This window comes from Bufo bufo, chromosome 10 (assembly GCF_905171765.1).
Source record: "Bufo bufo chromosome 10, aBufBuf1.1, whole genome shotgun sequence".
NCBI lineage: Eukaryota > Metazoa > Chordata > Amphibia > Anura > Bufonidae > Bufo > Bufo bufo.
The window spans coordinates 116,622,119-116,635,267 of NC_053398.1; the positions used below are offsets into that span (position 1 = coordinate 116,622,119).

A 13,149-nucleotide genomic window follows, 5' to 3' on the forward strand; every position below is an offset into this window, starting at 1 on the left:
CGGTCACCACCGCAGCCATTGATTGGCTGCGGCGAGGTCAAACCCGATGTAGACATCGAGGGAGTCCAGGCTGGAAGAAGAAGGGAGCCTACACCAGGAGGCAGGTAAGTACTCTTTCCTTTGCCAGGGCCGGCCAAGTGGTGGGGTTTGCCAAAATCCCTTTAAAGCCACTTATTTTCATGCATTTTACTATAGGACTGGAAAAATGCATGAAAAAGTCTATAAATAAAAAAAGAAAAAACTTGTAAAATGCATAAAATCTGTCACCCGATGAACGAGCAAAATGCTCGCTCATCGGATGATCCTGTCATTTGTGCAGGCACCGCCAATCATCGTTTCTGGGCAGCAGATTGTGCGGTCTAAACTGCGATCTGCTGCCCAGAAACAACGATCCTGTATGGGGATGAGGGAGCGCTATTGTCCTCATACTGTGAAGGAGATTGCTGCATGTAAATGCAGAGGTCTCCTTCACTAAACGAGCAGCCGACTGTCGGGAAGGAACGCTTCCATAATCTGCTCTAACATTGTGCAGTGTAAACCCGACTTTAGACTTATTTATACGTCAAATGTGACAAAAATAATAAATGACCATGTCCGGCTCGCCTGAGGGGTGTGGCTTTACAGGAAAGGAGAGTGTTTTCAGATGAGTGATTGTGTTCCAAAATTGCCCCAAAATTTTGTCACAAGGTAAACCAACCAATAGTTGTTGTAAAGTTAGACAAATGTGTCTAATCCCTGCACCAGATTTATCATCCAGCCTGAGCCCCTGTTATAAATTTGGCAGATATTAATATTTTATAGACGGTAAATCTAACCACCCCCTCCGTCTTTATCTTTGGACAAATGTAGAATGTTGGCAAAATCACAAAGGTGGAAAGATGCTAATAAGGTTAGTTACCTAAGTCAAGTATTTGCTTTAGAGTTCCAGTCATCTGGCTTAGTTCCGGCCAAGCCTTCTACAGATCTGGATCACAGAGGGATTAACGCTTTATTTTTACCAGATTTAAACATTTTACGAAAGATTTTGCTCAAAATACTTTCCCAAAACTTGACTTTGGCTTCATTTGCAATATTCAAGATAAAAATAAGACATTGACATGAATTAAGCATCCTAGTTTTTCATTACCGCGACGTCACAGGTCATCACATCTGACGAAATCGTACTGTAAAAAACTGTTAGAAGGGGTGAAGGACCTGCCATAACATCATGGTCACATGACGACAGGTCCTTCACCCAGTGAGATTCAACAGCAGTCTGGAGGTCAGATCAGCAGAGGATAGCTGACTGGAGAGCTTTTCTTCACTCTCCTTACCACCTCCAATATCACCTGTACTGCTGTGGGAAAGGGGACATTGCTGCTGCCGCCAGTGATGCTGCTCGTTGGTGTTCATTTGGTGCTGTTGTAGAGGTATTTTCTGCTGCACTGTGGTATTTGTCGCTGCTGGGAAGTTTTTTCCCCCCCCGTACTTCTGAGAGGTATTTGGTGCTGAACTGTGGTATTTATTAGATGCTGTGATTCGGCATTTCTAATGAATTCTAAAGTTATTGTCCATTGTAACATGGCAGCTTATGATCTATGGTCAATCAATAAATCAATCCTAGAGAATTCCAGTAAATTTCGAACCCTGTTCACAAGTGTTAAAAATGTAATTCATGGTGTTACTTCACATAAATATGATTTTACATCAAATCTAAAGAAATCTAATAAAGCAATTAAGCAATTGCATGTCAAAGTCCCCTAGAGGGACTAAAAAAGTTGTAGAAAATGTTTTTAAAAATATCGATATATTAAAAATAAATAAACAATAAAAATAATATGGATCATTAGTATTGCTGCATCCCAAAACACTTGTACTATTAAAATATAAAAATATTTCTCCCTTATGGTGAACAGTATAAGGCTACATGCACATGACCATATGTGTTTTGCGGTCTGCAAAAAAAACGGATGAAATCCGTATGCCATCCGTTTTTTTTTGTGAATCCATTGTAACAATGCCTAAAACGGACAAGAATAGGACATGTTCTATTTTTTTTGTGGGACTACGGAACGGACATACCGATGCGGACATTTTTTGCTGACCCTTGAAATGAATGGGTCCGCATCCTATCTGCAAAAAAACCTGAACAGCCATGGAAACAACGTTCGTGTGCATGTAGCCTAACAGAGAAAAAAAAACAAAACGCTGATTTGCTGTTTCTTTTTTTGGTTGTTTCATCTCTTTAAAAAATAAGTAAAAATGAGTAAAGAGTGATCAAAAAGTTATAGACACACCTCAAAATGGTATCAATGAAAAATGCAGATCAGCCTGGAAAAAAAAATTGTCAACGCACAGTCTCGTAGACATAACTAAAAAGTTATGGAGGTCAGAATATAGCAATGAAAAGATTTATTTTTGTATTAGCTGTAATCGTACTGACCCGCAGAATAAACATAACGTGCCATTTTTACCGCATAGGAGCCACAAAAACAAAACCCATTAACCACTTGCCGCACGCCTAACGCCGAAAGGCGTCATTGCGGCGGCTCCCCCAGGCTACGCTAACGCCAATAGGCGTCATCTCGCGTGAGCCGAGATTTCCTGTGAACGCGCGCACACAGGCGCGCGCGCTCACAGGAACGGAAGGTAAGAGAGTTGATCTCCAGCCTGCCAGCGGCGATCGTTCGCTGGCAGGCTGGAGATGTGTTTTTTTTAACCCCTAACAGGTATATTAGACGCTGTTTTGATAACAGCGTCTAATATACCTGCTACCTGGTCCTCTGGTGGTCCCCTTTGTTTGGATCGACCACCAGAGGACACAGGTAGCTCAGTAAAGTAGCACCAAGCACCACTACACTACACCCCCCCCCCCCCGTCACTTATTAACCCCTTATTAGCCCCTGATCACCCGATCACCCCATATAGACTCCCTGATCACCCCCCTGTCATTGATTACCCCCTGTCATTGATCACACCCCTGTAAAGCTCCATTCAGATGTCCGCATGATTTTTACGGATCCACTGATAGATGGATCGGATCCGCAAAACGCACACGGACGTCTGAATGGAGCCTTACAGGGGCGTGATCAATGACTGTGGTGACCACCCCATATAGACTCCCTGATCACCCCCCTGTCATTGATTACCCCCCTGTCATTGATCACACCCCTGTAAAGCTCCATTCAGACGTCCGCATGATTTTTACGGATCCACTGATAGATGGATCGGATCCGCAAAACACATACAGGCGTCTCCCTGGAGCCTTCCAGGGGGGGTGATCACCCCATATAGACTCCCTGATCACCCCCCTGTCATTGATCACCCCCCCCCTGTCAGGCTGCATTCAGATGTCTGTATGATTTTTACGGATCCACGGATACATGGATCGGATCCGCAAAACACATACGGACATCTGAATGGAGCCTTATAGGGGGGTGATCAATGACAGGGGGGTGATCACCCCATATAGACTCCCTGATCACCCCCCTGTCATTGATAACCCCCCTGTTATTGATCACCCTCTGTAAGGCTCCATTCAGACATTTTTTTGGCCCAAGTTAGCGGAATTTTTTTTTTTTTTCTTACAAAGTCTCATATTCCACTAACTTGTGTCAAAAAATAAAATCTCACATGAACTCACCATACCCCTCACGGAATCCAAATGCGTAAAAATTTTTAGACATTTATATTCCAGACTTCTTCTCACGCTTTAGGGCCCCTAGAATGCCAGGGCAGTATAAATACCCCACATGTGACCCCATTTCGGAAAGAAGACACCCCCAGGTATTCCGTGAGGGGCATATTGAGTCCATGAAAGATTTAAATTTTTGTCCCAAGTTAGCGGAAAGGGAGACTTTGTGAGAAAAAAATAAAAAATATCAATTTCCGCTAACTTGTGCCAAAAAAAAAAAATTTCTATGAACTCACCATGCCCTTCATTGAATACCTTAGGGTGTCTTCTTTCCAAAATGGGGTCACATGTGGGGTATTTATACTGCCCTGGCATTCTAGGGGCCCCAAAGCGTGAGAAGAAGTCTGGTATCCAAATGTCTAAAAATGCCCTCCTAAAAGGAATTTCGGCACCTTTGCGCATCTAGGCTGCAAAAAAGTGTCACACATCTGGTATCGCCGTACTCAGGAGAAGTTGAGGAATGTGTTTTGGGGTGTCATTTTACATATACCCATGTTGGGTGAGAGAAATATCTTGGTCAAATGCCAACTTTGTATAAAAAAATGGGAAAAGTTGTCTTTTGCCAAGATATTTCTCTCACCCAGCATGGGTATATGTAAAATGACACCCCAAAACACATTCCCCAACTTCTCCTGAGTACGGAGATACCAGATGTGTGACACTTTTTTGCAGCCTAGGTGGGCAAAGGGGCCGACATTCCAAAGAGCACCTTTCGGATTTCACAGGTCATTTACCTACTTACCACACATTAGGGCCCCTGGAAAATGCCAGGGCAGTATAACTACCCCACAAGTGACCCCATTTTGGAAAGAAGACACCCCAAGGTATTCCGTGAGGGGCATGGCGAGTTCCTAGAATTTTTTATTTTTTGTCACAAGTTAGTGGAAAATTATGATTTTTTTTTTTTTATTTTTTTTTCATACAAAGTCTCATATTCCACTAACTTGTGACAAAAAATAAAAACTTCCATGAACTCACTATGCCCATCAGCGAATACCTTGGGGTCTCTTCTTTCCAAAATGGGGTCACTTGTGGGGTAGTTATACTGCCCTGGCATTCTAGGGGCCCAAATGTGTGGTAAGGAGTTTGAAATCAGATTCTGTAAAAAATGACCAGTGAAATCCGAAAGGTGCTCTTTGGAATATGGGCCCCTTTGCCCACCTAGGCTGCAAAAAAGTGTCACACATCTGGTATCTCCGTACTCAGGAGAAGTTGGGGAATGTGTTTTGGGGTGTCATTTTACATATACCCATGCTGGGTGAGAGAAATATCTTGGCAAAAGACAACTTTTCCCATTTTTTTATACAAAGTTGGCATTTGACCAAGATATTTATCTCACCCAGCATGGGTATATGTAAAAAGACACCCCAAAACACATTCCCCAACTTCTACTGAATACGGAGATACCAGATGTGTGACACTTTTTTGCAGCCTAGGTGGGCAAAGGGGCCCATATTCCAAAGAGCACCTTTCGGATTTCACTCGTCATTTTTTACAGAATTTGATTTCAAACTCCTTACCACACATTTGGGCCCCTAGAATGCCAGGGCAGTATAGCTACCCCACAAGTGACCCCATTTTGAAAAGAAGAGACCCCAAGGTATTTCGTGATGGGCATAGTGAGTTCATAGAACTTTTTATTTTTTGTCACAAGTTAGTGGAATATGAGACTTTGTAAGAAAAAAAAAATCAAAAAAAAAAATCATCATTTTCCGCTAACTTGTGACAAAAAATAAAAAGTTCTATGAACTCACTATGCCCATCAGCGAATACCTTAGGGTGTGTACTTTCCGAAATGGGGTCATTTGTGGGGTGTTTGTACTGTCTGGGCATTGTAGAACCTCAGGAAACATGACAGGTGCTCAGAAAGTCAGAGCTGCTTCAAAAAGCGGAAATTCACATTTTTGTACCATAGTTTGTAAACGCTATAACTTTTACCCAAACCATTTTTTTTTTTACCCAAACATTTTTTTTTTATCAAAGACATGTAGAACAATAAATTTAGAGCCAAATTTATATATGGATCTCGTTTTTTTTGCAAAATTTTACAACTGAAAGTGAAAAATGTCATTTTTTTGCAAAAAAATCGTTAAATTTTGATTAATAACAAAAAAAGTAAAAATGTCAGCAGCAATGAAATACCACCAAATGAAAGCTCTATTAGTGAGAAGAAAAGGAGGTAAAATTCATTTGGGTGGTAAGTTGCATGACCGAGCAATAAACCGCTAAAGTTGTGGAGTGCCGATTTGTAAAAAAGGGCCTGGTCTTTAGGGGGGTATAAACCTGTGGTCCTTAAGTGGTTAAACAATGGAAAAATTGCTGTGTTTTCTAACGCCACCTCACTTACAATTTTTTCCCTTACGCCCATGACAGCACCCTTGAGAGACCGCCTCCATCCAGGACAGGAAACAGGAACTTTCGTGAAGAGCTCATAAGGAGGAGCATGGCCCCAAGACCACCAGTTCCTGTTTCCTGTCCTAGACAGGGACGGTTCGTGGAGAAAAGAAGAAGGTTAGGCTGCAGGGCCCCTGAGAATAGTTCGAAGTGGGGTTACCTGTTCCGGCGTAAGTCTCCTCTAGGAGCCGCCGGCCGGAGTCTGGTGCTTGCTGCTGGAGTCTGGCTTACGCCGCGCTGCCGCTACTCTGCAGTCCCGGTCGCACTGAGAGGTGCGTCCGACACGCCGGTCCCTCCTGACAGTGTTCAGGCGGGCCGGGGCCTCCTCCTCACCATCCTTCTCTGGGGAGACAAAATCTCGCGATCCAAGCGAGATCCGGTCTCGGCGTCGAGACTTCCGGTATTTGGAACGCATGTAGCGTGCGTTCCGGAAGTAGGAAGTGCTTCTCCTACTTAGGGCCGCAGATGGTTTCAGCAGGACCCGACCGAGGGAATCGAACCCACAGGAGGCGCACGGTCAGCAGCAGCCCAGCCAGCCTTATAGGAAGCTGGATTTTTTGGATCCTGGGAGTCACTCTACCCCACAGCGGTATGGAGGAGGAGAGTGCCCAACGCGCCGATCAACAGGTGGGTCATGAATGCAGACTGGTACTCCTGGTGGGGTAAGGGGGATCATTCCCCATCACTTGTTGTTTTTAGTCAGGCTAAATCTCCTTTCCCTCTTTTCTTTCTTGCTTTTTAGACTATAAAAGAGGGCCCTAGAAAGGCAATTTCAAAAACCAGAGGGAAGGAATGTGCCGTCTGTAAAAAGAAACTTGCCCCCTCTTGGTCGAAAAAATTATGTCAACATTGCATTGAGAAACTAGTGGAGGAGGAGTCCCCATCCCTTTTGCAGAGTATTAGGGAGATGGTGAAGACAGAGGTCTCGGATTCCTTGAAAGATTTCAAAAAGAGCTTCCCCTCTGTAGCCTCGAGCTCCCTTGGAACCAGATCAGGCACAGCTAATAAATCTGACTCGGATCCCTTAGAAGATAGTGATAGAGGAGAAATCCTAGATAGCCCAGACTCATCCCAGGATGAAGAATCCACGGGCAGGCCACTTTTTTCCCCGGATGATACGGAAGCTTTATTAAAAGCGGTTCGTGCGACCATGAAGCTAGACGAATCCAAAGACCCAAAATCCGTTCAGGATATCATGTTTGGTGACCTCGGGCAGAAAAAATCTAGAGTTTTTCCCGTAAACGAGAATATAAAATTCTTGATACAGAAGGAATGGCAAAAACCCGATAAAAAAATTTTTGTCCCTAAAAATGTGAAAAGGAAATATCCTTTTGATGAGGCAGACTCAGTAAATTGGGACAGGCCTCCTAAGTTGGATGCACCGGTTGCAAAAATCTCAAAAAGATCGGCTCTACCGTTTGAGGACTTGGGTACTCTTAAAGACCCTATGGATAAACGAGCAGAGGGTTACCTTGAAAAAGTTTGGGAGACCTCAGCTCAAGCGTTCAAACCAAATATTGCCGCCACATCCACTGCTAGGTCTCTGAAATTATGGCTGGAAGAATTAGAATCCCACATTCAAGATAAAACCCCGAGAGATCAATTGTTAGCCGTTTTTCCCACTCTACTTAAAGCAGTAGACTTTATTTCTGATGCCTCGGCAGATGCTTTAAAATTAAATGCTAGGTCAGCTGCACTTTCTAATTTAGCCAGACGAGCTATTTGGCTAAAAGGATGGTCGGGAGACACTGGATCAAAAAATAAACTTTGTGCAATTCCTTGTCAGGGCGATTATCTTTTTGGGTCCGTCTTGGACGACCTTTTGGATAAAGCTTCGGACAATAAAAAAGGATTCCCTGTCTCCAGACCCCTGAAAAAACAACGTTTTTTTCGCAAAAACAAGAAAGATTTTTTTAGGAGCCAGAAGAAAGACTTTAGAGCAGACAACAAGAATAGGAAAAGTAAGGGTTTCCTCTTTAGTTCCCAATCCTCCTCAACCTCTAAACCATCACAGCAATGACGGTCTCTCTCCCGTGGGTGGCAGACTTTCTCTCTTCCCTTACGCTTGGGAAAAAATCTCCTCAAGCCCCTGGATTTTAAGCGTAATAAGAGAAGGGTTTTGTCTAGAGTTTGTCTCTCACCCACCGGACAGATTCAAAATTACAAATTTTCTAGGAAATTCAGGCAAAAATCTAGCTTTACAACAGGAGATTGCATCCTTACTTCAAAAAAATGTTCTAGTTCCGATGCCAGAGGCGGAGAGAGGCAGAGGTTTCTACTCTTCCCTTTTTCTGGTTCCCAAACCGGATGGAACATTCAGAACAATCATAAATCTAAAAGATCTAAATCAGTATCTCTCCTACAAAAAATTCAGAATGGAATCCATCCAATCAGTTTTAAAACATCTTTTCGGGGGCTGTTTCATGGCTACGATAGATATGAGAGATGCGTACTATCACATCCCTATTCAGGCAGACTGTCAAAAATTCCTCAGAGTCGCTGTTTCAATAGGAAGTCACATTCAGCACCTACAATATACAGCCCTTCCCTTTGGGATTTCTCAAGCTCCCAGGCTTTTCACGAAAGTCATGGCAGAAGTCATGGCTCATATAAGAGAAAGAGACATTCTAGTGATTCCTTACCTAGACGACCTCCTGGTGGTAGCAGAGTCAGAATCCCTTCTCGAAATACAACTCAAAAAAGTAGTGCAGATCCTAGAAGACCTCGGCTGGCAAATAAACTGGGAAAAATCACATCTAATACCTTCCCAAGTTCGTGTCTTCCTAGGAATGATGCTGGACTCAAAGAAACTACTTTGTATCCTACCCCAAGACAAGATTCAGAGATTAATATAACAGGTTCAGTCCCTGATATCTTCAAAAAACCCTACTATCAGGCAAGCAATGGCGGTCTTGGGCAGAATGACTTCCACTATACCAGCGGTCAGTTGGAGCCATCTTCACTCCAGACCCCTACAGTGGCAAATTCTGAAGGAATGGCAGGGCACCCTACGCCCATTAGACACACCCCTCACACTCACCCCCCAAGTGATCCAGTCTCTTCGCTGGTGGCTGAATCCTGTAAACCTGTCCCAGGGGCTCCCTTGGATCCAACAAAATTTTGTTACCCTTACCACCGACGCAAGTCCTTCCGGTTGGGGGGCCTGTTGCCTAGGGTACTTAAGGCAAGGTGTTTGGGGGAGAGAGCAGAGTCTAGACTCCCAAAACATGAGGGAACTGAGAGCAGTTTTTCTCGCCTTAAAAGAATTTCTTCCTCTACTTCAGGGAAAAGCTATAAAAGTTTTTTCGGACAACGCCACAGTTGTCTCCTACTTAAACAAGCAAGGAGGAACCAGATCAGAAAATCTTATGCAGTTAACAACGGATATCTTTTCCCTTATAGTTCCCTCTGTTCCGTTCCTTATGGCAGTACATCTAAAAGGTACAGAAAACAAGGTGGCAGATTTCTTAAGCAGAAATACACTAGACCAGGGGGAATGGTGTTTGAATCAAATGGTCTTCGATCAAATAATTCAACTTTGGGGTCGCCCTCATCTGGACTTATTTGCTACCAGAGAAAACAGAAAGTGTCATCTTTTCTTTTCCCTCAGCGCGAGAGATTCACCAACAGGGATAGATGCCTTCTCCCTTCACTGGCCGAACCAGCTCCTCTACGCCTTTCCTCCGTTAAGACTTCTTCCAAGATTCCTACAGAAGTTGAGACAAGAAAGAACGACAGTGATCTTAATTGCTCCATTCTGGCCCAGAAGAACCTGGTTCACTTGGTTGAGGAAGCTATCCTTGACAGACCCTTGGATTCTCCCGGAGAGGCAAGACCTTCTGTCCCAAGGACCGGTCAACCATCCGAATGTGAGGCAGTTACACTTAACAGCATGGCTCTTGAGGGGGAAATCCTAGAAAGTAGAGGACTCTCCAAGAAGGTAGTTTCCACTTTACTATCCTGCAGAAAGGATATCACATCTTCCATTTATCTCAGAATTTGGAACACCTTCCAAAAGTTTGCCAAAGATCCGGTGAATCCTTTAAATCCTCCACCTATGTGTAAGGTTTTAGATTTTCTGCAAGCCGGTCATGAAAAGAATTTGAGGCCAAGTACTCTTAAGGTACAGGTATCCGCTTTGAGTGCATTCTTTGATTCTCCCATCGCCAACTACCCGTGGGTCCGAAGATTTTTTAAAGCCATCAGCAGGCTTAGACCTATATCTGGACCTTCAGTTCCCCCCTGGGACCTCAACTTGGTCCTCACTAGCCTCACGGAGCCTCCCTTTGAGCCACTTAAAGAGTTACCCATAAAAATCTTGTCCTTCAAAACAGCTTTTCTTGTAGCAATTACCTCAGCAAGGAGGGTTGGTGAGATTTCGGCTTTTTCTACTTCACCACCTTACACTAATATCCTAGATGATAGGGTACTCATTAAACCAGACCCTTCCTTCTTACCGAAAGTGGTTTCTATGTTTCACAGAACACAGGATATTATCCTTCCTTCCCTGTGTCAAAATCCGAGAAATGAAAAAGAGGAAAAACTCCATTGTTTAGATGTAAAAAGATGTCTATCCCATTATCTGGAGGTTACTAGTCAGTGGAGGAAAACCTCAAAACTTTTCATTCAATTTAGTGGGAAAAATAAGGGTCTCCCAGCTTCTACTAAAACCCTTTCCAGATGGATCGTGAGAGCCATTAATTTGGCCTATTCTTCAACTGGAAAGGCTCCCCCTGGGGGTTTTGGTGCTCATTCCACAAGATCAGTTTCCACCACTTGGGCAGAAAGGGCCGACGCTACCTTAGAACAGATTTGTAGAGCAGCCACATGGCAGTCGCCGGGCACCTTCTTTCGTCACTACAGATTAGACCTAGGCACTAGAGAGCAACTAGCCTTCGGTAGGAAAGTCCTCCAGGCAGTAGTCCCACCCTAAAAAATAAAGGGGTTTCTATTCTATTCGTCTCTCAAGGGTGCTGTCATGGGCGTAAGGGAAATTTAAGATTACACTTACCGGTAATCACTTTTCCATAAGCCCATGACAGCACCCGGGTTTATTCCCACCCTATATAGAATTAATACTATAAAAAAAAAATATATATATATATAGATATATATGGAAAAAAAAAGGAAATCATTTACAAAAAAAAAAATATATATATATAAAAAAAAAAAAAAAAAATATGTGTAAGAGTGTGGTCTAGGACAAGTTCTTGCGATTAACTGGTGGTCTTGGGGCCATGCTCCTCCTTATGAGCTCTCCACGAAAGTTCCTGTTTCCTGTCCTGGATGGAGGCGGTCTCTCAAGGGTGCTGTCATGGGCTTATGGAAAAGTGATTACCGGTAAGTGTAATCTTAAATTTTCCCCCAGTTTCCAACCACATTGTATGGAATATTACATGATGCCATTAGAAAGTACAATTTGTCTTGCAAAAATACAAGCCCTCAAACGTCTGTAAAAGGAAAAAATAAAATAAGCTATGGCTCTGGGAATGCAGGGAGTAGAAGAAAAAAACCGGAAAATTGCTGCGTCACAAAACTATATGTCAATCTGCCAAACTCCTTCTGCTCTATAACCTGGTATATTGCATTCTCTTGGTGACAGGTTCCCTTTAATTGACAAGACTGCAGCAGATATCTTTTAGAATGGATATGACCCCTGTGCAGTGAAGAGTATGTGGCGCTATCAGCTTGGGTGGGATGAATCAAAGTCTAATTGTCGTGTTAGTTAAATATTTCCATGTGGACGTGATAATTGTTATCATTATTACCCAAAGCCAGTCTATTTATTGATGAGGACTGGATGCAGATTGGTGCAAAGGTATGTTATCCGAATTGATCTCCTGAATGATTACTCAGGGCTTTGTGCACATAGCTTTCTGTCAGTGGTACGTTATATGCTAACAGCGTAGGCCTCCAAATGAAGTCTCTGACACATGTATGGCACGGTATAAATGTACAGGCCTACAGTGGTATGTTCGTAACAGGTGTAGGGAGCTCACCAGAATAGTGCACGGCCTGCTATAACTAGGGATGACCGATTCGCATAAAACTTCGGTCCAATACTGTACGGAGCGAGCGCTCCGTACAGTATTAGAATGTATTGGCTCCGATGAGCTAAAGTTATTTCTTAGAGAAGTCTCGCGTGACTTCGCGTAATAACTTCATAGATTAATTTTTACTGTAAAAAAACATTTCCCGAACTCGGGTTCGGTTCCAGCTGTATCCAGGTAGGAGCACCATGACACACAATAAGAGACATTTAGGCTGCACTATACCACTCGGCATTTCCTACACCTGGGACGCGTTATAGGAGGGCCCTGCGGGAGGTGCCCGTTGCATTACCGTGTTACAATTAATTGTAATGGTGGGAGAAAGGCTTTCTATCTAGCGGCATAAAGTTTGTTGCGCTTCCACGCTGCTTACCAATACCCCAGTTTGTCCGTTCTATTGTGTCGCTACTGCTGGGTGGGTAGATGCGTGTCTAGTTTACTTTATGTTTTCTCCTGCTTCGCTCCCCTCTGTCTCCTGCAGATCGCTAGGGCTTGCAGTCTCCGCTTGCGCTTGTGCCGACATGTTTGTTAGCGCATGAGTGGTAAAGATCCCAGGACGCCAATCTACACTACTTCATTACTTTACAGGATAGGTATTCAAAGATGTATAATTCCAATACCGCAATTTACTTCTTGTATACCAGACGCGTTTCAAAACTGTGATAGTTCCTTCCTCAGTGGTAAAAGTTTAACCACTGAGGAAGGAGCTATCACAGTGGCATGTTGTCCGTAGGGTCTACTGGACTGTATAAGGTATGTATAGGAAATCACAGTCTGCTTAAAATGCTGCTTAAAATGCTGTAGACCTATGTTTACAGACCAGTAGCCCTCCAGCTGTTGCATAAACGACAGCTCCCATCATGCCCCAATGACTGCAAACTGTCGGGGCATGAGGGGAGTTGTAGTTTTGCAACAGCTAGAGAGCCACAAGTTGGTAAACATAGGTCACCGGTATTGTAAGAACCGCTGTAGTAAAATGAAAGATGTGCTGTTATTGGATGGTATGGACAAAAATGAACGCTGTGCTATGAT

At 43.5% G+C, this 13,149-nt stretch overlaps 1 protein-coding gene across 1 annotated transcript in view; it reads left to right on the top strand.

Annotated features, from left to right (window-relative positions):
• The first annotated feature begins 6,658 nt into the window (after positions 1 to 6,658).
• The window catches only part of PKD1L2 (polycystin 1 like 2), a 92,703-nt gene continuing 86,212 nt past the window's right edge, over positions 6,659 to 13,149 (top strand). Inside the window, exons 1-3 of the mRNA XM_040408946.1 lie at positions 6,659 to 6,694; positions 6,810 to 7,753; positions 9,470 to 10,437. Coding sequence (XP_040264880.1) covers positions 6,659 to 6,694; positions 6,810 to 7,753; positions 9,470 to 10,437 — 1,948 coding nt within the window. The remainder of the gene's footprint in view (positions 6,695 to 6,809; positions 7,754 to 9,469; positions 10,438 to 13,149) is intronic.